Source organism: Leishmania infantum, chromosome 19 (assembly GCF_000002875.2).
Source record: "Leishmania infantum JPCM5 genome chromosome 19".
Taxonomy (NCBI): Eukaryota; Euglenozoa; class Kinetoplastea; order Trypanosomatida; family Trypanosomatidae; genus Leishmania; species Leishmania infantum.
In genome coordinates this window covers 361106-384080 of record NC_009403.2, presented here as the reverse complement: position 1 = coordinate 384080, position 22975 = coordinate 361106, and the positions used below count along the sequence as shown (strand labels likewise).

Sequence of the window (22975 nt, the reverse complement as noted above, 5' to 3'; positions counted from 1 at the left end):
TGCGCAAAATAGAAAAAAGCTTCATTATTGCTTGTAATATCCATGCCACAGTTCCGATCAGTCGCTGCTGCGTCTTGCGGAAATAGCAAACACGAATTCGTTTTATCGAGAATGCGTGACAGTAGACTGAGGATTCAATTGTCTTCCTTCGCTTCAGTCTTACGGAAGAGTTTGCTCTGTGGCACAGGCAGAAGAATCGACAGAGAGCGGCGTGAGACACAGGAGAGAAACTCAACTGCAGAGCTAGCTGAATATAAAGCAAACGCCTCCCTTGATTAGCAGAGCGGCTATTGCTTCGAGAACTTACTGCCTTCTCGAAAGCTTGCAGATGGCACAGCGCTTCCATGCCGCCCGGTCCGTGTGTTTCGCTCTCTCCGAAGACGACACCACACTATGGTTCGCTAGCGCAAGCGCCGGGCCACAAGACGATTTGCTGGGTGCCTTTCCGCGTACGAAGTATCGTCCTTGCTTCGCAACCGATGTTTTTCGAGTGGCTTTGTCTTCGGCGCCCCGGGGTGCAGGGTTGGCCGGCTTTTCGGGCTTGGGGTGTCGTTCGTGTGGCTGCGGTGTTTTTTGGACCGCGGCAGGGTGGGGGCTCGGCGGTGCCGCGCACTCGTGGTGGTGGGGGGGGGGCTTGGGCTACCCTTCTACGCCCCGGGTCAGCCGGGCAGGGCCTTGGGTGGCGGGGTGAGGAAGGGGTGGGGTGGGGTGGGGTGGGGGTTGGCGGGAAAGAGGCGCGGGGCGGAGAGGAACCGTTGGCAAGGAGTGATCGTAGGCAGGTGCCTGGGGTGACCGTCCGTCACGGCACTCGGTGCCTTGTCATTCTTTGGTGTTTTTTTCTTTTTTCTGGTATTCGGTGCTTCGTGTTCTCCAGAGTTCGGTGGCTGAGATACGTAGGAACAGGAGGCAACGAATCTTAACGCCATGAGGCGGGTGTGATTCGTACCCGTACGCCATCGCTATGTAACGCGGGGCAGTACAGCACACCCGCGAGGGAGAGGCAGGCGGAGAGGAATGGTGGAAAAGAGCAAGTAAACAACAGCACCGACCACCAACACTCAAGCATACGTGTACAAACAACAAACAGACAAGTGCAACACGCAAACACCTAAGCGGATTGACGAAGAGAGGAGGACGCACATATGCGTGCGCGTCACGCCCGTCAAGCCTTCAGGGCCCTGCATACATTCACACCAGGAGACGAGCAGCACGCGTGCTAAGTAGCACCAGCAGAGGATGTCAAATAAGAAAAGGTACGCGTTCAGGACACGCATGGAAATGGGCAAGTAGTAGAAGCATTCAACGAGCAGCAAGGAAGAGCTAATGGATCAGCAACAGTGCAAGCACCACAAACCAAAGCAAGGGTGCTCGCAACAAAAAAGAAGCAGTAGGTAAAGAACCAAACAGAAAGACTGAACGGCACACACACACACACACACTCACTCGCACACACGAAAAAACAATCAAGCAAGGGGCACACACACACACCGGGGCGCAGGGGGGAAAGGAAGGTGTAGGAAGAGGAAAAGCGGGAGAGAGGGGGAGGGAGGTGGAGTGTGAAGCGCAGACACAGATGAAAAGGAAATAATAGGAACGCTTCTGTCAACTTCACTAACGTTACGCACATACTCATTTTTTTTTCTTGTATGATTTATGGATTTCAACTCTTTTTTTTTATCGTCTCTGTTTCTTCGCCACGCCTCAGCGAGATGGGCGTGGCGGCAGTCCCGCTGCTGCGTTTTTCTTCTTTTGCTTTTTTGTTGTTGTCGGCTATGTTTGTACATCGATGGGGCCGTCGTCACAGGGGTCCTCCGTCCGAGCATCCTCGTCCGTGTTCTTGTCCGGCCTATCCTCGTGCTCGTATGCATTGTCTTCCGTGCCGCCCTTGAGCGGGGCCTGCATATCACTACACGCGTCATCTACGGACATCAGCGATACCTCGCTGCGCGCCTCATCGTTGTCGTCGTCTCTGCCGCCGCCATCTGCCTCGTTGCCGGCTGAGAGGGAGTGCGCTGTCGCCGCTGTGTCCATGTGGTTGTCAGGCAGTATGGTCCGACTCCCAGCGAAGTAGCCACCAACGTAGTCGTTGGCTGTCTGCCGTGCAGAGCGGAAGGCGTAGGCACTGATGCTGCCAAGCGTCCGCAGGACGTCGGGTGTGTGCTGCGCCGCTGCAGTGAGGGTGTGGGCGCTGTACCCTGGCGCCGCCGCAACGTAGTCGGCGGAGCGCTCCACCACAACATGCGACATCAGCTCCACCTGCTTCTTAAAAGAGTCTGGCTTGTTCAGGGCGGTAGAAAGCCGGCACAGCTCCTCGGTGGTCATCACGTGGTAGTAGTAGAAGCCGTCATCGAGGATGCACAGGTTGGCGCTCTTCAGGTGCTGCAGCACGTTGTTGCGTCGCGCGCGGAGGCAGTTTTGGTAGCACGGTGCGCAGACGCGGACCCACTTGTGCTGCCTCGAGCGGCCGTGAAGTTTGTCGGCCGCGTCCTCGGTGTGCTCCAAGGACGGGTCGCGCAGCTGCCCATCGTCGTCCAGCACCAGGACAGTGTCCTGTACCTCCGCCTCTTTCTCCGGCTGCAAGTTGGGCGAGTCGCCTGCGCCGCCGTAGCCGCGACGCGGGTATGTGTGCTCGTCGAAACGTTCCTCCACCAGCTCATGCGTGTCTTCGGCGGTGATGTGGGCGGTGTACTCGGACTTGATGATCACCCGGTGCTCCACACCGACGGAGGCGCGCCCCGTATCCTGCGGCGCCGCCACGTAGGACGTGTCCTGCTTCTTGCCAACATACCGGCTGCACTCGGCGCAGCACAGGCGACCGCAGCGGCGGCAGTGGTGGCGGCGGGTGAGGTACGAAAAGAGTCGCCGGCAGCGGTAGCACCCGCGGCGCTCCTCGTTGCCTTCCCACCGCTCGTGCTGCTGAGCGTGGCGGCAGAGAAGTCGGTCTGCCTGCTGCAGCAGGAGGCCGCGCCGGCTGTACAGCTCCGCGACGCGCCGACTCAGTCGACGCAGCTCCTTCTTCTCCTCGTCCGTGAGGGCGAGCGGCTGCGGCGCGCCAGCGGAAAGGGCTGCCCGTGTCTCCTGCTGCTGCGTGTCGTCCACGACGGTTGGTGGCGTGGCTTTCGACAAAGAGAGCCCCGATTCAGGCGCGGCTGGTGTGAGGGTCGGCGGCAGCGCGGATCCTTCTAGCGGCGACGTGGCCGAGCCGCACGCGGTCCGCGCCCCCGAGAAAGGCTTCGCGGACGACGTGAGCTGCTGCTGCTGTTGGAGCGACATGCGACCAACCGCTGAGGTTGACGGCGGCAGCGACAGCATCCCCCCGTTGTCGCTGCGGGCGTAGGGGGCCGAGTAGGCGGGAAGCATGTTCGGCGTCGTCTGCACCGAAGGCGGCGTTGACTCGGGCCGAAAGCGCGCCGTGTACGATCGTCGAGCTGCCATGGAGCTGCATGTGAGCAGGCTAGCCCGTCCGTCGTCATCCAGCTCGTCTTCCTCAAAGAACTGCAGCGACGGCGGCGGCAAGCACGGCTGCAGGGATGGTGTGCTCTGGGCCGTGGTGGAGCGCGAGGAGCGAAAGGTTCCTGCGTCGCACCATTCCGAGTCGTTGTCGAGGATCTGCTGCTGCGTGTAGCGCCGCGCGCTTGCGAGTCGGCTGCTGATGCCGTTGCGCGGTGATGGCATGACGCCACCTGGCTCGTGCATTGGGTTTGTCTGCCGCTGTGACTGATGGCCGTCTGCGCTCGTCCCGATCGCATCCACGTCGCCGGTGGTGCCTTCCGCGTTGGTCAGGGAAGCCGCTGCGACGCCGCCGTGAATGCTGCTACTGCCGTTGCTGGCCACGGTGTCCCTGTGGCGATGCACACCGGATGGCACGGGAGAAGCGGTTGCCAGTGGAGACGGGCGCCTCGGTAGAAGTGGGGACGCCGGTACCACCTCACTGACATCATCCCCGCTCAGCCGAGCACGCTCGCGCAGCACACACAGGCGCGCGACGCGGCGCCGCAGAACGCGCACCAGCTGCGTCAGCCGCACATGCAGTCGCTGCATCTCAGGCAGAACACCGGTCATAACGTGCGATTCGGGGTCGAGTTCGACGTAGAAAAGCTCCCCCGCGTTGTCGGTAGCAGGTGCCGCAGCCGCGGCGACGGCCTCGGCGAGGACCGCGTCGTCGCGCTCTGCGTCCTCGTCGCCGTCGTCAAGGAGCAACAGCCCTGCTCCGTCGCTCGACGTGCAAGCCGCCAGGTCCTTTTCCGTCGCTGTCGCTGGAGTAGCCATGCCCGTCACCGTCAGAAGACCCGCTGCTGGAGACGCATCTGATTCGCTGGACGACGACGCGGAGGAATGCGAAGGCGCAGGCGAGGCGCTCGTCACCCCGTTGGCGTTGACGCCGCCGCCGCTGTTGGTCATGTCCTCGTCGGCATCTCCTCCGGCGAGCGATGACGCGGTGCGCTTCATTTGCTTCGGCGAGGAGGCAGCGCTAGTCGCTGCCCCCTCCCGCCCGCATGTCTTGTGCGACACCGCGAGCTCATTGGATACAACACTTCCGCCGTTGGTGCTGCCGCTGCCACCGCTGATCTTGCTGGCTTCTGGTAGATCTCCTGGCAAGGCCACCTGAGACGCCTGCATACACCGCTGCTTATTCTTGCGTCGGTTGGAAGGCATGCCGCGCACTCACAGGTTGCGTGCACACGTGCGTGTTGAGGTAGAGTGTTGAGGGGGAGGGGAGGAGAGGAGAGTTTCTAGACCTCAACACAGCACTGACAGAGAAAAGAAAAAAAACAAATCACAGCACCGAGTCGGAGAGGAGGGCAGGCAGGCCGGCCGGCCGGCAGGCGCCTCCCGAAGCGATGTAGGAGAACAAGATGGTCAGCTTGGAGAGAAAGCAGCAGCAGCAGCCGTAGAAGCGAGAACAGAAAAAAAGAGTAACAGCAACAACAATGAAAAAGAAAAAGGGAAGGCGAATCGGATGCACACCACAGCAGAGCCAATCTGCCACGCCTTCTTTATATATGTACCCCTCCCCCTTTCTAGAAAAGTTTTGATTGCCACGGGTGACAGGCGACAAACCACAACACCAGCGTACGTACAAGGCGAAGCAGCAGCAGTGCAGACTTACCAGGCAGGACACCGACGGGGGCGCACCAAGCAAGGAAAAGCAAGGCAGGATACACGTCGCAACAACATCAATCATAACAATAATAAAAAAAGGAAATCGCGGAGCTTGTCAAGACCCGCGACGACGACGACCGGCACCACCACCAGCACAGCCGACAAGGACGCGCGTGCTCTAGCCAATGATTTTCTGGCTTCCACTGCTCTTTTTTCCTTTTGCTTGGCCTTCCTCTAGCTCAAGTGAAGGCGCTGCCACGCAGGAGAGAGGGGGGAGGGGAGGCACTGCGTTTATAATGACTCCCTCCCACACACACACAAACTGCGAAGGCAGCAAGCGTGGGAGAGGCACAAGACAGGGAAGCAAGAGGGTCAAGCAAGAGATCGTAACTACCACCACCAATGAGGTAGGAACGCACAGCTCGGCCCGTCGCACCAGCTGTGCGCTCGGCCACTAAGAAGGGATAGGGAGGGGGGGGGACGCAGGCACGGTGAGCTTCGGCAGCACAATAACTCTTCTCCCTTAACACGCGTCCGTCTGCGCGCGTCTGTTCAAGAGAGAGGGGTGGGGGCTTTATACGCGTGTGCACGCACGATGATGCTTGTGGCGGCTCGTACTGCAGACGTTTGCGTATGCGTGCGTGCGCGTGAGCACGACGGTCGTCGGTAGAGAAAAAGGGGTGGAGGGTGGGGAGAGGTGATGCTGGAATTAAAAACTCAACAATACAGGCAAATCGATTGACATACGTACGTCTATGTATATTATATCCTTTCCGTGCCCGTGCCACACATCTGTGTGCAGCGCATCATCGCGGCGTAGCGCACGTGCATGGCGGCGCTGGTACGGATCTCCCTCAATGTACAACATCTACATATGCATGTCTGCGGAGAACGAGGGAGAGACATCGCGGTATTCTGCAGTGCCCAGCGAAGCCCCGCATCATCACCGTCTTTACCTTTCTTCTTTTTTTTTGTTCAGCAGCAGACATTACGTTCAATTCAGGGCAACACAAGACTTTCAAGCACAAGTACAGGTGAAACATGTGCGCGCTGGACACCGACTTGAAGCCCAGGCCTAGCAGGCACTGTCCATGGTTCGCTTCGCTCTTCCTCCCCCACCCCTTACGGGGCCTTCTTCCTCGGCGGCGTCCTACGCAGCGCGGCTTCACGTAAAGGAAGCTGCCGCACCGCGTAGTCGAGCTCTTGCTCGAGGCATGCCGCAGATGTAGTGCACTGCGTTACTTCGCGGGCGTCGATGCGGTGCCCAAGCGCGCCTGCAATGTATCACGCAGGCAATATTTCATGTGTTCAGAGGATCTATCACCTCTCAACGGTGCACATGAGCTCCGTCACGCATGCCAGACACGGGGTAGCTGACGAGCAGCGGTGGCGGGGTCTGCCCTACCCCTTCGCGGCTTTACCGCTTTCATGCGAAGAAAACCGTGATGAGGACAAAACACAAACGCGGCGCTGCTTTGCTCGAGCTCAGCGTAACCTCTATGGCGCGGATGAGGCAGACCAAATGAGCGTGTGGGTCGCACCACACACTGTGGCGACCGCTCGAACTCTGGGAAGAGTCTCTCAGACCCGGTGCAGTCCGTGTACTTCTACTATCAGCCAAGAGGAGGGGGTGCGTGAGAAAAAGGTTCAGAGCACGACATGATACCCATGAAGAGAAGGGCGCGAGAGACCCGCTCATCAGCGAGCAGAGAGGCGCTAGAAGGACTTCCGGTGTTCCGCTCCGCCACCACCACCACCACCGTTTTCAATCATGTTTGTGTTTCCTTTTCTTTGCGCTCCTTGTACGATGCAAGCTTCCCCTGGCGAGTAACGCGGCACACGTCCACGTGCGGCAAGGCTCATCGATTTGTTTGTGTGCTTTTTTTTTCGAGCACACGCGGGTGACGCATGAACAGGAAGGTCGCAGACACGCGCAACTGCTTCACGTCAGCCATGCTCGCATGCCCACGTACGACTCAGATTCGCCAGGTGCAGTCGGGGTAACTGTCGCCTCGACTTTTCGGACATTTTTCGTTTGCCTCTACTTCAACCCTTTCGCCTTTTTTACCCGTTTCCCTTTGTTGTACACGCCCTTATTTCTATGTGCGTGCTTGGCACGGTGATACGGGCACGAGTGCCACCTTATCGAACATCTCAGCGCACACGCACAGGCCTTCAACACACGTCGTCAACCTTCCTCTCCTCCTCGAAAAAAGAAAGCCAGCCACTAACAAACTACCAACAACCAGGTGACCGTGTGCTGAAGCGTGGGCACCCACATATACGACACGGCGCGCCTTCTCTGCAACGCTGCAGTGGCAGCGCACAAGGCTATGCCTGCTATCCATCCCTCTCGCCTTCAGCTCGCGCCTTCTCTTTCCCGCTCTCCCGCTCTCCTCGCATCTCGCCTTACAAGACGAGACACTGCCGTCGCCACAGACACTACCACAAACAGGGAGGGGAGGGGCCAGAGCGCGAAAAATGACGTGCAACGGTGATCGTTCACGACGCTTCAAGCAGAGATGATACTCATCGCACCGAATTCGTCGACACCCCAGAGAAAAAAAAAACGGCAACCACACACAGGGGGAGGCAGACGAGGGACCGGATCTACAAATCCGTGTAATCGACCGGCGCCGCCTTTTCCGGTATCCGTGTCTTCATGTACTTGGCGAGATACGCGTCGATTTCGGCGCTCGTCTTACCACTCGCCGACTCGCACTTGTACATCTCTATCTCCACGCGCAGGTTCGACAAACTTGGCACCTTCTTCTCCTTGCAGCCCTCCTTCCCGTAGCCGAGCTGGTAGGGCACGTGGAGGTACCACCGGTCACCTTCGCGCATCAGCTGCATCGCCTCAGCCATGCCAGGGATCAGCTGCGACGGCGAGCGCCGCACCGGGTAGGGGTGGTGGCGCGTGCTCTCCACAATGCCGGGAAAGCGGTAGTGGATCGTATAATGCATCTCACACTTGTCCTCCGCCGCCGGGGCACGGTCGCCGAAGCCGCGACGCTCGATTGTGAAGAGGAGCCCAGAAGGCAGCGCGGACACGTTCGGCTGCTTTGCAATGCGCTCCAGGTAGTTGACCGCCGCGTACGTGCGCACGCGGTTCACTTCCTCCGACCAGTAGCTGGCCTCGACGCTCAGCACGCAGAGTGTCAGCAGCAGCGTGGCGGCAGTGGCGAGCACGCTGTGCAGAGAGGAGAAGCGAGTCATGTAAAAATTACAGGTTACCTAATTAGGGGAGGGGGGGAAGGGAGGGGGGGGGGAAGTAGAGTTATCTTTCTTCTGGAAGAAGTGAGGGTATGAACATGCGCCGAACGAAAAGATGCGCGAGGGAATCGAACAACGAGAACTCAGCCAGCCAGCAAGCGAAGTTCCCACTGCAACGATCGATCCATCAGTGATGCATGCGTGTGTTTGTGTGTTGGCGTGGGACACCAAGAGGCCACAGGTTCAGTGCGGAGAGGGAAAACGTGAAGAGGAGCAGACAGAAGAACGGAGCAAAAAGCGGAAAAGAGATGCAGGCAATGCCAACGCGCTGGACATGATGCGTGCGCACTGAAAGAAACGCAGCAGCAACGTGGATGGCACAGTTGCGATCAGCCGTACCATCGGGGCCCCCCTCTTCTTCCTCCTCCCCCCCGAAAAGGAGAGAAGGAATAGAGGTAGTACACATCATCTAGCCGCTGCTCCTCACGTACACGAACGCACGAGAGGGAGAGGGGGAGGGAGAGAAAGAGGTAACTCTGCCTGTGTGCTGCTGCGCACTACCCGCGCTTCAGCTTGTCCGTCAGCCTGTTGGTGGGCTGCATGGAAGCAAGACAGGGCTAGCTGTGATTCAAACGCAGGGAGCGTTCTGCAGCATCTCTCTTTTTTTCTTGATACATCAGCGGAGACAGCTCGGCCGTTCTCCGACCGAAAAAAACAACGGGGGCTATAGCACAGCAGCGGGCTGACATAGGCGACGTGTGCTGTGCTGCAGCTTCAGAATCCTGCCGCTCATCTGCAGGACACCTCTGCTCCTTCGGTGCATCGCAGCCGCATTGTTGTCGCGATGGTGCCGCCCACCATGACTGGTGTTGCGCCTCGCCAGGGTCCGGTACACGACAAGACGCACGCGTCGCCTCTAGGCGGACGCCGGCACAGTGCGTCCTGCACTGTTGATCGGCACCTGCTTCGCTTCGAGCGTCACGTCCATCCTCCACATGCTAAAGAAGATACCGTTGATCTCGAAGTAGATGAAGTACGCCTCATCATGGCCAACGCAGGAGCCGAAGGAGTGTCCTACGATGCAGTGCCACTGTCCGCCGTACTTGACGTCCAGCTCCTTCTTGATGAACTGCGCCAGATCGGTTTGCTCGCGCAGCTTCAAGGTGAAGAGCGCGTGCGCGGCGCAGTCGGCGCAGTCTTGCTGCATGTCCACCGGCATTGCGGACTCCTTTATAAGCACCCTTGTGCCAGACATCACGACCGCCAACTAAAAAAAAAGGTGTGTGATAGAGAGCAAGAGAGCGGGTGAGCGACGGTGGAAAGCCGACGTGTGCACGTCGGTGTGCGTGTGTGGTGCTGTCAGGTGAGCAACCGATGCCTATCTTGTGTAGAGGCCTTTGGAGTTGAGTGGATGGTGAAGGGGGGGGGCGGGAGAGAGGAGGCCGTTGATGAACTCATAGCGAGAGAGGGAGAGCTTGAAAGAAGGAGATGGCGGGACTACCCGCTTAGCCGGGTCCCCTTCCCTTCCTCCTCTCCACGCCAAAGCCTTCCATAAGCCAGCGGTATCCACAGAGCGCCACACACCACACGCATTCATCACAGGGACGCGAGCGGCTGTTGATCTATGCAGTCTGTGAGCACCCACGAAGGGCGGCAACAAACCAGCATAGAAGAAAAAAAGGAGGGGCGGGGGCGTGCGTGGCCGGGCCTGGGCTGGTCGGGGCGTCTTGTAATGGCCCATGTGGCAAGCAAAGGTATGGAGTGTGCTGCAGGAGCTTTTATCATTTCCCTCCCAGACACACGCCGGCACCACTTTCATGATACGCCCAGTCTTCTTTTCTCCCTGCCCCTCAACCGCGGTCCCCGCGCACGAGGAGTACGACACTTGCTGAGATGACTCGGACAGAGATGCAGCACCGCCAGAAGGCAGGGACCCCTTACGCGTTAGTTGAGTTCCACGTCGGCGACAATCGTCTCGCCACGCCCGTGCACGTAGAGCCAGCCGTTTTCGACAAACTTGGGGTGCGCCATGATGCTGCCAACCACCAGCGGTGGCACCACCGTCCGTAGTTGAGAAACAGGGTCCACGGTGGACACGGCGCGCGCCGTCTCCTCGAGCTGCTGCACTCGCGCCGCTGATAAAACTACGTGAATACTGCTCGCTTCGGGGTTGCGGCTTTTGACACTCACAACGCCGCGCAGCTCATGCCGGATGCGGGCATCCAGATCCTCTGGCCAGAGGTACTCCGCCAGCTCAGGCGCGTTGCGGTCGTGCTCCAAGGACGGCAAATTGACACCGACAATGCCGTTTGGCAGATCCAAGGCCTCCTCAGAGGAGGCCTGCGAGCGCGACCCCAGCGTTACCTCCGCGGAAGACGTTTCGCTGGAAAAGAACGCAAGGGATTCGCGCGCCTTGTGGACTTTTCGCATCAGAGATGCGGGGTCTGTGAGAGAGGAGTGAAGTAGTTCCAGAGCGGATGCGCCAGCCGCTGCGCTCCTCGTCGATGCATTGGCCACCGCTTGCTCCCCGCCGCGGCGGTCAGCATCCAACACTTCAACGTCGACAGCTGTGGGGGAGGATCGAGTCGCATGGCGAGTCGAACTAGCCCGCCGGCTTCTCTTTCGATTGCTCGATGGCGATGCGGCGCGGTATTGCGAGTGAGGCGTCGAGGAAGGGGCAGCATGCTTCACCTCACCAGCCTCAGACGCTGTGGCCTCGTCGACGCACACAGCAGATTCATCGCGCAGCGCTTCGGCCAACTCTCGTAAAAGTGCCAGCCGCTCGGCGTACGCACTGCCGAGCTTCGATTGCTTGCTCGATAGCTCGTCTTGAAGTTGGCGCACGGCTTTTGGATGCAGTGACTCCAGCGTTGCTTCCATAGGCGCTTGCCCAGCGTTCCCTGTGTCGCCCGTGCCCGCTGCAGCACCGCCCACCCTCAGAGACTCCGCCGCGACTAGCAGCGTCGCGAGATACGCCTGCTGCGCCGCGCAGCGCTCACAATCCCGCTTGTAGTTTTGCTCAGCAACTTGGATCAGCGCAGCGACCATGGCAGGTGTCGGCCGAACGCACGCGTGCTGGGCGGGAGGCGGCGCTGCTGCGGCGCGTTGTTGCCGCCCACTCTCTTCTGCGTCTGGCGGCAACAACGATGGAGAGCTGGGCCACACGCGCCACCACAGTCGCAGTGCACGGTCGCCCTCCAGCTTCTCTTTCGAAGGGGATGAAGGAGGCGATGCCTGACCGAGGAACTGCACGTGCTCCTGCATGCGGACGATCTTTGCCCGCTGCGCTTGCGAGAGAAACGGCGTCTCGTCGGTGGCAACAGCGTTCGCTTGCGACATGGTCACCGAGCGACACCGCTTGGGTGCCTGCGACGGCAACGCTGCCGGACGCTTCTTTTTGCTTGCACTGCTCATTACTTTAGTCCCACAGTTCACGGGTGCGACAAGCGGGGGCAGCGGCGCGGACGGTGACTGCGCTGCGTTGTTGGCGGAAAGCAAACAAACCGACGAGGACACGTAGCGGGCGATTGGTGCGCCTGCCGGAGTGGGGCAGGGGACGAAGTAAGCGCCGTTATAGGTCTCACTCGACGGTGGTGGCTCTGCCGCTTCTGCTTTGAGCGTCATCCATGAGGGAGGGCATCCGTCGCCCCAGCCGCCTCCACCAGCGCCGCCGGCAGAGCTCACACTGGCGCCTTTAGCGCTGGGGTTCTCCGTCTTGGCTACCGTCGCGGCAGTAGAGAGCGGTGACTGTGAAACGAGAGGAGAATGCTCGCTGAGAGACTGCCGCTGCTGTGCGACTCCACTGCGCTTGTCATCGTCGATGCGCTCCTCCTTGATTCGCACCGACATCGGAGGCACGCCGCGACGCTGTGGCGTCTGACCAGCCTTGCCTCCATCCAGAGTTGCTGTGTCGATGCTCGTCTTCGACTTGCGCACAAATGGAGCCCTGCCCACGCGCATCTTCCGTACACCTCCGCCGTTTCCTGCCGCCACGGCGCCCGCTCGACGCTCGTCTTCGATGCGCGTCACGTGTGCCTTCAGCGTGTGCAGCAGCCGGTAAGGCCCCAGCGCGACAAGCGCCCCGGTCTCCAGTGTGGCCAGCGCGTACTTGTCTTGCAGCGCCTGTATCTGTTCTTCATGTGTGTCGTACAGGGGAATGCCAAGCTTCAGCATGCCGCTGGTTGGGATCGTGTCCGCGCTCGTGTGAAGCACTTCCACCGCGTGGTCGTAGGCGTCTTGTTGACAACGCACTTCAGCTTGGAGGGCGCTCACAAAGTTTGTGAGCACCACTGTGTGATACGCCGAGAAGGTCCATGGCTGCTGCTGCTGCTGCTTCCGTTGCGGCGCACTGGGTGACGAGGGCATGCGAGCGTGGGTTCGTGCCAAAAGACTCAGCTTCAACAACAACGGAAGAAAAAAGGGGAGGGGAAGGGCGCCGCTGCTGTTGCTAGATGCTTCCCCCAAACGGCGGGCCAGTACGCGTAGGATGAGATGAGGAGGGAGGGAGGTAAGAGGGGGAGGGAGTGATGGATCTAGAAGCTGAACAGACGAAGAAGAGCATGCGTCGCAACACGCGCCCACATCATCCCTTCCACGGACACCTTGTCCCCGCACTTTTTTTTTTTGCCGCGGCCCACGCACACGCGCGTGTGAGTGTGTATGTGTGCGAAGTATGTGCACGACCGCTTATGTATGGCAGTGGGTTTTCGCGTTGTTTCTCGGTGGTGGTGATGGTGGTGGTGGCAACGAGGACGTGAGGTGCAGCAGGAGTCCAGTTCAAGTGAAGGCAAGCAGAGAGAGAGTTCTTGGTAGGCGGCATTGCAAGCCGAGGGGGCTGAGGCGGCGTGCGAAGGTGGGAGGGAGAGGGGGATGGAAAAGAAAATCGAGGCTGCCGTTAAGTCTCTCAATCCACGCCTACGTACGCCCTGTCAGAAAGTGCACACCATCGCGGTTGCCAAGGGTATCGGATAAGGCGTTGGCCTCCCCCCACACATGGTTCTCACGGATTGAATTCCTTTGGTTTCTTTGCTTTCGGTGAGCGCTGCTCCTTGATCTGAAGCGAAGAAGAAAGAGGCGAGACATGCCTAGCAGAGATACACGACAGTGAAACACACACACACACAAACATAAGCCACACCACAAAAGAACATTACTGGTGGCACAGAGTATTGCGCGGGTAGAAGCAGGTAGATTGCGGCAACGAGTGCGCTGCTGCCCACCGTCGAGTCGACCCCACGTAGCAGACATGCCTAGGCTCACCAGAGGGGCACACACCTGCTGAACTGAGCGATGGGCGTGGCAGCGATCACTGCAGCATGTGCCCCTCATCACCAACGCCGTCCGCACCTCCGTGAACTAGGGCGACGCAGTTGGTGTCTGAAAGAGCGCCTTGGCGGACGCGGCGCACGCATCGCGGGTGCTGAAGTCGAGGAGCCTCCCGACTGGCTCCTTCAGAAGCGCTAGCGGCACCTCGGAATCGCGCCACGTCCGTGTCTGAGAGGCAGGCACGTCCCATATAGCCGACGACATGCGCGTCGCGTCGCACTCGAGCAAGAGCTGCTCCAGCGAGCGGATACGTGCTTCGTAGCGGGCCTCGCGGAAAGCGTCGAGAGGGGACACAAAGGGCGCGGCAGCCGCAGTGGAATGACCGCCGCTTGCTTCCCGTGGAATGGCTGCGAGATTGAGCTGGGCGGCCATGGATGCCGCCTCACGCCGTCCCGCTTCGCAGGCATCCCGCAGCAGCGCTACCTGATGTGCGTGGTGCTGTTGCGCGGCAGCGAGTGTTGCTCGAGCAACATCGTCCGATTTTTGCGCCTCGGCGCGTTGCACCCGCATCGTCTCTTCCAGCTCTTCGCAGCGGCGCTGCAGCTCCTGGACCACCTGTTGGGAGCTGGCGAGCTGCAAGATGCGCGCGCGCGCCTCGTCCAGCTCGCCCCGACACTGCTGAAGGGCAATTTCGAGAGAGGGCTTTTCCGCCGTGGCGGTGCTGCTCGTGCTTGACCGGCCTGTGACTCCTCCTTCAGAGACTGCGCCTGCTGCCGTGACCTGCACTTCAGGGGCACGCGCTGCCTCCAGTTCGCGAAGCAGGCGGGCCCTCTCCTGCGCAGCCGACTGCTTTGCTCCCTCGACAGCAGCTTCCGCCGCGGCTTTGGCGGCACCGAGCTCCTGCACCAAGCGCGTAAGCGCGTCAGACTGCGCCTTCTGCTCATTGAGCTCCTCTTCCAGCAGTTGGCACAGTTCCTGCAGCTCTTCCTTGTCGCGCTGTGCTTTGGCCAACGCCTCTTTCTCTGTTTTCACGGAAGCGATTTCGGCGTGCAGACGTGCTATTTCGCTCGCGTGAGCCGCCAGGACGTCTTCGCGAGCAGTGTCCTGCAGCTGCCATCGTTGTTGCTCTTCGCAGCGCTTTTCTGCTGCTTGAACTCGCTCTTGCTCCTCTGCTTTCCGTTCTTGGAGTTGCTCGTGAGTGCGAGACATCTCTGCATGAGCTGCACGGAGCTGCAGCAGCTCAGCTTCCTTGGCCCGCAATGCAGCCCGCAGTTCCGCGCAGGCGGCCGAGGCTTCCGCCGCAGCTTCGGAGGAGTTCTGAGCTAACTGACTCTGCTGAGTCACTGCTGTGGCTGGCTCCGCTTGCAGACGGGTCAGCTCCGTCTGAAGCTCGTCATTGCGGGTCTGCAGCGCTGCCTGTGCCGCGTCGCTGCACTGCCGCGCGCTCTCTGCCTGCTGCTCCCGTTTCTCGGCAGCGGCACAGGCGGCCGCTGCTTCGCTCGCTGACTGCTTAGCAGCTTTCAGCTCCGCCTCGCAGGTCTCCAGCTGGCGCTGAAACTCAAGTCGCACCGACTCCAGCTGCACTTGCACCGCGAGTTTGTCATCGTCATCCTCCGTCTTGGCGTCCCCCTTGGCGGCTGCTTGCACTGCTGCAACTCTCAGCTGCTCGAGCTCCGCCTGCATGCTGTGCAGTGACGCCTCGAGGCTGTCTTTCAGTCTCTCCTGCTCCACTGCCTCGCGGCGCACCACCCGCAGCTCTTCCTCCAGCGCCTCAATCTTTGCCGAGGCAGCTTCCAACGTTGGTGCCGGACGCGCTGGGGCATACGGCACAATAAGGTTGGGCCGAACAAAGAGGCCTTGGCCAGCTGCGCATTTGAAGTAGAAGAGGCCCTTGACTGTTCCATCGTTGCGGCCCTCACACCCGACGAGCTCGACGCCGGCCCACTCACCCTCGGCGAAATCCGTTAGGCCGTAGAAGCGCAGAATCCCGCGGCGTCGCTCCACCTGCGGCGCTACTGGAAGCACCTCAACAAAGGAGTCGATGGGCGGCACCGGCTGTGCGGAGGAGCGATCAGCGCCGAAATGAGACATCGTAGATCGTGTGTGCGCGAAGCGCTTGCATGTGCGTCCTTGTGTGGGCCTGTCTGTTTCGCGTGCGCCCGGGATAAGCGTGCCCTTTTTCTTGTGGAGATGAGAGCAGACACACCTATGGTGAATGGATGTTGCGCGACGCTAGCACACTGGGGAGTGTATCTGTGTGTGTTTAGGGGGGGGGCGACGAGGGTGTACAATATGATGCACCACGTTCTTCCGTGCTCTCCACATGAATAAGTGCCCTGAAGGTGCGTGCACATGCAAACCTGCTCGGGTGAGAGAGAGAAGTATGGATGACTATCTCGTGCTGCTGCTCATGCTTCCGCGACGACGGTGGTGTCGACAACGAGGAGGAAGGAGCAGGGCGACATATCAAGTGAGTGAGAGTGAGGGATAGATATGTGCGGTTTACGCGCGTCTGTACATTCGCACTTGTGCGCTGACGCCGCCGTGCGTGAGTGCACTACAGCGCTGCTCTATGGGAGCACCAGCACATTGCAGCGAATTCCCCACCGAAACCTCTTGACAAGAAGATGGTGAGGAGGAGGGGGTGGGGTGGGGCGGAGGAGACCGAGCCCCTTCTTATCTAGTTGTGCTCTGGCGGGGGTGGTGTGGTGGAAGGGCACTTGCGCGCTGCTTCGCTCAGTATGTCTCGATCGCTGCCCATGTGTCACGCTTGCCACAGACAGACACAGACCCAGACACACGCCTACGCATTCGTCTTCCCGTTTCTTTTCACGTTGCTGAGGTGGGAGGCGACACAGTGATCGGCCCGCCCCCTCCTCTCATGCGCGGAATGCATGCTCAGCCGCGCCGACGCTCCTTATCGGTGTCACCTCGGAAGCAGCGTTGGCTGCGGTGGTGAAGGGATTAGAGTTGCCTCCAGTGCGAGTGGCGCGTGTGCGTTGCTGACGGTGCTGGTGCTTCTGCCACTGATCCAAGTCATCGACGCACTGCATCAATGTTGGCGCCACGTAGTAATCCATGAGAACCAGTTTTTGCTCATACAGAGCTACCTTGGCCTCGAGCTGCGCGACATAGGCGTCCCTGTCGTCGCTCTTCTCGTTTCGTTGCTGCATTGCAGTAGGCACGTCGGCATCGCCGCTTCTCCGCACCCGGACGGCGGCTGTGCACAAGTTCGCCAGCCGCTGCGTCAGGGCATCGAGCTTTACATGGAGCGCCTGCGGGAACCGCGCGTCCGTGCGAAGGTCGTCGATGGCAGCTCGCACCGACTGGGGAAGAGAATCGCAGATGTCTGGAGAAGTGGTGTGAGGGGTGGAGAGACCGATCAATCTATTCGCCGACTCGCATCCCTGTACCTCTTGAAGCGTCAAGTGGACGGGTGGATCGCTAGTGCTAACTCTGCAATCACAGGATGGCGCTTCATATCGTTGGAGCCGGCGACGCAGCCGCCGCACCTCCTCCTCCAGCACCGACGCGTACACACGCACGGAGGCGATCAGCGCATCGACTTGAGCAGGCGGAGATGCTGGCTCGTGACCGGCATCTGCAGAGGAAGCGTCGTCGTCGTTGTCTGCTCCGCAACGAGCGTGACCAGCTCGTGACGGAGCAGCTACAGAAACCGCAGCAGTGCTGAGCTCGTCGACAGGCGGCAGGTGAGATGCAACAGCCGTTCCGACCTTTCCGGAGCTGTTGATGTCCGTCGTGCTACCGCCATGGAGACGAGGAGAGGCGCACGGTTGCGGCACATTCGCAGAGGGCCTAGGAGAGGGGTGTGGTGGCGTGGAGGTGGCTGAGCTGCTCGATGCTGCTTCGGCTTTCGGTGCAACCCTTTCTTTCGTGTTGTCCGCGACGTTCTTGTGTGTGCGATGGTGCCTACCCACATGTGCGTCCGCTGCGCTCTCAGGCGCGCGCTCCTCTACAGATGCCAGCCAGCCGCGCTGTGCCGTCTGCGATGGCTGGAGACGAGAGAGAAAGGCGAGAGTCGAACGCGTTGCGCGCTGATGGTTAGCAGCGGCGGCGATGCACCCGATCCACGAAAACGAACGTACAGTAGAGTTTTTCAGAAAGCAACCCATAAAGTCGTCGGCACCGCGCTCGCCCGTGCCTGTGACTCGCGTTCTCATGAGCGATGTCTGAGGATCATGGATGCGGGCGATGATGGTCAACCACCGACTACGCCGAAGTGCAGCGGCGCGCATTTTCCCTTGCACAGCTGCCGCAGTGACACGGCCATGCTCTTTGACGCCGCCTCTCTTGTGTTCATCATCGCGACGATGGCGGCCCTGCGGCAGAGACCGCATGAAGGCCGAGAGTGCCTCAAATTCGCGCCAGAGTGCGGCACTCGCCCGACACGACGACAAACCATCTGCAGCGCCAGCGGCGCCTGCTTCGCCGTAAGGCGGAGCCGCCCCATATTCGGGTAGCAGCACAAGCGTGAAGTACGCCGCGCTGACGCGTGCCTGCAAGGTTGGCGTCGATGAGTTCGTGTAGCTCCGCAGTCGCAGTGTGAAGAGAACAACGTTCCTGTCCAAATGACGCAGACGATCCGCCGCGGCGGGCGGCGACGACGGCGACGCTGGCGCGGAGGGAAATGCCGATGTGGCGCTGTCAATGCGGTCGAACCACACCTGTAACCGCTGTCGCACAAGATTCCCCACCTGAACGACGCTCAAGTCGCTGTCAGCGCTCGGTTCCGTCGGAGAGGCGGACCTTGCTATGGTGGAGGTGCATGTGGCAGCCATCGTACTTCTGGGCCGAGGGGCATACACCAGTAAGTTTGCCAGTGGCATCCACGCAATCTGACTCCTCTGCTCTTGCGTGCCATCCGCGGAGGCCGTGACTACCTCAGCAGCTAGCACGTCCCCTGCACCCCATCCTTCGTCGTAGTCCACGAGGGAGACATCCACGTCCAGCGGCGGCGATGGTGGGGAGAAGGCGCGACCTTTCACGATCAGCAATGACTCTACAAGGAGCCGATGCAGCGCCGTGAGGTAGAGGGCATCTTTGCGCGTGCCGAGGCGACTGCCGCAGAAGAAAACGGTTTCCGCACGTGCTACCGGCGGTGTGTCGGCATTGCCTGCCCTTACGATCGCGTCCTTCAAATGACGCAGCTTTTCACACAATAAGTTGACGGTGGAGTTGGTGGCGTGGCCATCGGGTGGCCGTCGCCCACGGAGATCGGTTATGTCTACGGAGGCGGCTGAGATGCTTACAAAGCTGGAGGGGATGGGTGACGACGGTGACGCTGGAGGGCATCCCGGGGAGGCGGCAGACACACACACCGGCGGATCACCATCGGAGCCGTTGGCGTTCTCGTCCTCCGCAAGGGGGCAGAGAGCGACGCTCCACCGGGCAGCAACGTTACTGCCCAGCAGCGCCTCTCTGTGTGAGAGCCACAGACTCCCCACAGTGAAACTAGTGCTGCTAATGTTTGCCGACGGGACGGCAGGTACGTTGAGGCTCGTGCGCCGAGTGCGGTCGCAACAGAACGATGATGCCGAGGCAGGTGGGGCCGCTGCGGTCTGCACCACGTGGAGGAGGACATCCATGCACAGAGACTGTCGCAGCCACCGGAGAGAGAAAGCTAAGGAAATAACCAGACGGGTGCAGTCGTACGAAGCAGAGAGAGAGCTTATTGTGAGCGTGCGTGCGCCGTTCGAGAGGTTAATGCCCGACACAGCGCAACGACAAGAAGAAGGGTGCCGTCTTTTCGACTTGCCGCATGTGAAGCACGAGCATAGATGCAGCGCAGAGGAGGAGGAAGTGACAAAACACGGTGCATCGGCGATATAGACGAGTGCAGGAGCGGATCGCTCGCCAAACATCCCGTTTCGGAGTTCCGAGTACCATCTAGAAAAGCATGCTTCCTTTCCGCTGCCTATCTTCTCTTTTCGCTATTTCAGAAGACGCATCTGTCACCGTGACGTCACGCAGACCTGAGAGCATCCCTTCCTCTCCGTCCTGTTTCGCGGCTTTCTGGCGGCATAGGGAGCGCACCTCAGTGCGTGGGGAGGAGGGGGTATCCAGGGCCCAGTGCCCACATACACACACTCACACCTGCTTCCTCCCCATCCCTGCCGGTGCCAAGGCACTTCTGGTGATGGTAGCGTCAAGTGCCTACGACGCAGCGGGGTCAGCGCGACTCCTCGCTGCCGACGTCGGCGGCCGTGGTGTGCATGGGGCTGCCTTGGTGCGACCTGCGACAGCGAGCACGTTTGCGCCATCCACATGCCCGGCAACGTGCCAGCGCAACTCGAACGTATCCCACCCGCCCACCCCACTCTCACTGCCCACCGGTGTGCAGCCTGCGAGGCGGGGGCGGGCGGAGTTGGAGACAGAGGCCGCGCTCAGGTCACTGAGTCGGTGCATTGCCGTGACGCGTGTGTCTAGCGCTGCTTGGCAGCGTGCGATAGGGCCCGTGACAGGCCTACAGTAGAGCTGGCCTCGTCTTGTGCGGCGGAGAATGGGGCACCAAGAAGAGCAAAAATAGACGTACTGCGTGACTGATATACACAATCAAAAAAAAAACGCACACACCACACACCACACACAACAACGTCCACGTCGGTAAGGCAGATGCAGGAGGGGGTGGGGGCGGAGTTGAATACAACGGCACTTGCGCGCAAAGCCCGCGTGGAGGTGTGCGTGCGGATCGGCGTTGAGGATGGCGGTAAGGGGATGTACAACAAATCAACGGCGGCTCGCTGGTTTCAAGGTGAGGGCATCATTCGTGACAGAGGAGTGAGTGGGGGCTCAAGGGAAGCTGAGTTGGAGAGAAAAGGGCAAGAAGCTGCGAGCGTGCGCTGCGGACCCCTTCCGCTTTTGCTTTTCCCATGCGCGCCTACGCATATTCCAGAGAAAGACATGCGCCAACGAGTAGAGAAGCTCACCTACCGTGCAACCGTTCTTGAGAGAATGATGACGCAGGTTGAAAATGCACACGCGCTTCGAAAGCGGAAAAAAAGGGGGAGGGGGAGTAAGGTTACAAACAAAACGGAGCAAAGCCAGCACAAAATAACACACACGCACACGCACGCACATGTGCGCCAGCCGGGGTCTGGGCTGGAGGAGGAGATAAGTGCGCAAGACGACAGTAAAGGAGGGCTAGCCACCGCACCGCTGACCCAGCGGGAATGAGGTGGGTGGGCTAAGGAGTTGAGGTGATGGTAGTGGTGATGTTGGTATTGGCTGGCAGAAGTGGGGGGGAGGGAAGAAGAGGGTTCAACGCAATACTACTATTGATAAACCAAACACTAAAACACCCAAAAAAGAAAGGGAGAGGGAAAGGGGAGGGGCAGGGAGCGGCATACCAGAGATGATGTAGCCAACGACGATGTCACCGTAGCGGTAAACATATATGCGTGGAATCAAAAATAAGAGACGACGTGGAAGGCATGCCGAAAAAAAAAATACGACACGAAAAAAGCTCTGCTACTCGTTCTCTCGCGCGCACGCAGACACGGAATCAGCACAATGCCGAGTTTGACGATATATATATATATATATGCATTTGGTAAACAGAAAAGGACAAGCCCGCGTGCGCTCAGGCACACACGTCAGCTCAAGAAGAACGCCGACAACAAGCAAAAAAAGAAGGATAATGTGTACAACAGCCAGTGCTCGCTTTCCATGTCTCCCCTTCCTCTTGCACCCGTTCTCCAACCACGTGGACGCCGTGTGTACGCATACACGCAGAAGAAGAAACACGGGCAGCGAAGAAAAAGAGCGAAGCGAAGCAGTGATGTGCCTGTGCGTGTGTGCGAGAAGGGTGAGGTGGGGAAGCATGCTCGTTGAAAAGCTTCTCTTTGCCAGGCGTAGACATCGTCAGCAAGAGAACGCCCGTGCCACGGCAGCGAGTTTACAACGGACTCTCCCCCCGTGTCTTTGGTCACATACAGAAAACAAACACACACACAGAGAACAGAGATTGAGAGTTAGCAGCACTATTCCAGTCAAGAAACAGTGTGTACAATCTTACCTTGTGTATGCTCCCATGAACGTAGCGGTGTGTGTGTGTGTGCGTGTGACGTATTCGTCATTCATGCCGTGTGAGGGAGGAGGAAGAGAAGGAGGGGAAGGGGGCAGAGGAACAAGAGGCGCAACAACAGGGCGTTGCCATGTACTCCATTGCGCCCTCGATCCCTCAGCCCCCCTCCCCCTACGTCTCTCTCCGCACCGATCGTTGTGTCTCTCCCTCTCGGCCAGATACACACCCGCAGAATGGACAGAAATACAGTGTCGGCACATGCAAACGAATTAGGGATGTAGATCGGCAAACCAAAACAAGAGAGAAAGCAAGCAACACGCACACAACACACACGCACAAAGAGGGAAAAGCGGCGAGAAGGGGGTGGGGTGGGGAGAGGAAACAAACAACATAGAGTACGCCGTGAAAGGAAACCATGACAGGCACACAGAGGCACATCATCTATTTATGTGTACATGTATAGACGTATATTATGCATGAACCAAAAAAAGAAGGGGGAGGGAGGAGGGAAGGGGGAAAGAAGGAAGCGAATATACGAAAACAACACACACCGCACCAAACAACAAGAAGAGGATCGATGTGTCTCGTGCATGTGTCAAGGAATTTCACAAGCGTAACGAAGAAGAATGGGGGGGAGGGGAAGGGGAAGGAAAGACTAAAGATAGGGGCGAACCCTTAACAGATATGAACAAAAGGGAAGTGTCTGCTGTGCCCTGTTCCCTCTCTGCTTGTGTGTGTGTGGGTGGGTGGGTAAGGGGGGGGGGAGTTGTGTATAGTTGTCCTCTGCAGCCGCAGCATCTTCACATGGGAAGGACTACGCTCTCTCGCTTTCTTGTCCACCGCTTCCACTAAACGGGTCTTTCTCTCTACGGAGACCACTCGAGAGGGTGCGCTGCGAAAAATGCATGCGAAGACACCCACCCACCCACACATACCTACACGCATATACACACTGAGGGAGAACAGGTAGAGGAAAACGCCAGCAGCGATTTTTTTCACATCAAAACCACAAACGACAAAACAGCTCAACGAGAGGGAAAGGGAGGAGGGGGAAGGAGGCCGACTTTGGTTAACATCGTAGAGAAGGACACCGCCGAGGAACCCAAGAAATGCAATCATGGCGAAGATGGGTATCAACAGATGTCGTAGATTCCCTCATCTTCCCTGCAAACGCACACGCGCACAAACAAGGCGAAAAAGAAAAGGATGAGAAGACGGCAATGTGGAGATGCTGAGAGATGAGGAAGAGAGGGGGGGGCGCTGTGTGTGTTGGTCGGATGCATCGATGCTAGGATAGGAGGTACCACAGAGAGAAAAAAAAACAAAGGACCCAGAAGATGATGCGCATGT

At 59.2% G+C, this 22975-nt stretch overlaps 6 protein-coding genes across 6 annotated transcripts; all 6 read right to left on the bottom strand.

Moving 5' to 3' along the window:
- Nucleotides 1-1770: 1770 nt before the first annotated feature.
- LINJ_19_0930 (conserved hypothetical protein) lies at nucleotides 1771-4062 on the bottom strand (the record flags this gene model as incomplete). Its single annotated transcript, XM_001465019.1, has 1 exon — nucleotides 1771-4062. One exon carries the CDS (start codon nucleotides 4060-4062, stop codon nucleotides 1771-1773), a length of 2292 nt encoding a protein of 763 aa, XP_001465056.1.
- A 3651-nt stretch (nucleotides 4063-7713) lies between these two features.
- Nucleotides 7714-8319, bottom strand: LINJ_19_0920 (putative peptidyl-prolyl cis-trans isomerase, macrophage infectivity potentiator precursor; the record flags this gene model as incomplete). The annotated part of the gene is made up of 1 exon (XM_001465018.1): nucleotides 7714-8319. One exon carries the CDS (start codon nucleotides 8317-8319, stop codon nucleotides 7714-7716), a length of 606 nt encoding a protein of 201 aa, XP_001465055.1.
- A 913-nt stretch (nucleotides 8320-9232) lies between these two features.
- On the bottom strand, nucleotides 9233-9571 carry LINJ_19_0910 (putative dynein light chain; the record flags this gene model as incomplete). Its single annotated transcript, XM_001465017.1, has 1 exon — nucleotides 9233-9571. One exon carries the CDS (start codon nucleotides 9569-9571, stop codon nucleotides 9233-9235), a length of 339 nt encoding a protein of 112 aa, XP_001465054.1.
- Nucleotides 9572-10260: 689 nt separating this feature from the next.
- Nucleotides 10261-12681, bottom strand: LINJ_19_0900 (conserved hypothetical protein; the record flags this gene model as incomplete). The annotated part of the gene is made up of 1 exon (XM_001465016.1): nucleotides 10261-12681. One exon carries the CDS (start codon nucleotides 12679-12681, stop codon nucleotides 10261-10263), a length of 2421 nt encoding a protein of 806 aa, XP_001465053.1.
- Nucleotides 12682-13671: 990 nt separating this feature from the next.
- Nucleotides 13672-15672, bottom strand: LINJ_19_0890 (conserved hypothetical protein; the record flags this gene model as incomplete). Its single annotated transcript, XM_001465015.1, has 1 exon — nucleotides 13672-15672. The coding sequence occupies one exon, from the start codon at nucleotides 15670-15672 to the stop codon at nucleotides 13672-13674; it is 2001 nt and encodes a 666-aa protein (XP_001465052.1).
- Nucleotides 15673-16460: 788 nt separating this feature from the next.
- LINJ_19_0880 (conserved hypothetical protein) lies at nucleotides 16461-19187 on the bottom strand (the record flags this gene model as incomplete). Its single annotated transcript, XM_001465014.1, has 1 exon — nucleotides 16461-19187. The coding sequence occupies one exon, from the start codon at nucleotides 19185-19187 to the stop codon at nucleotides 16461-16463; it is 2727 nt and encodes a 908-aa protein (XP_001465051.1).
- Nucleotides 19188-22975: the final 3788 nt, after the last annotated feature.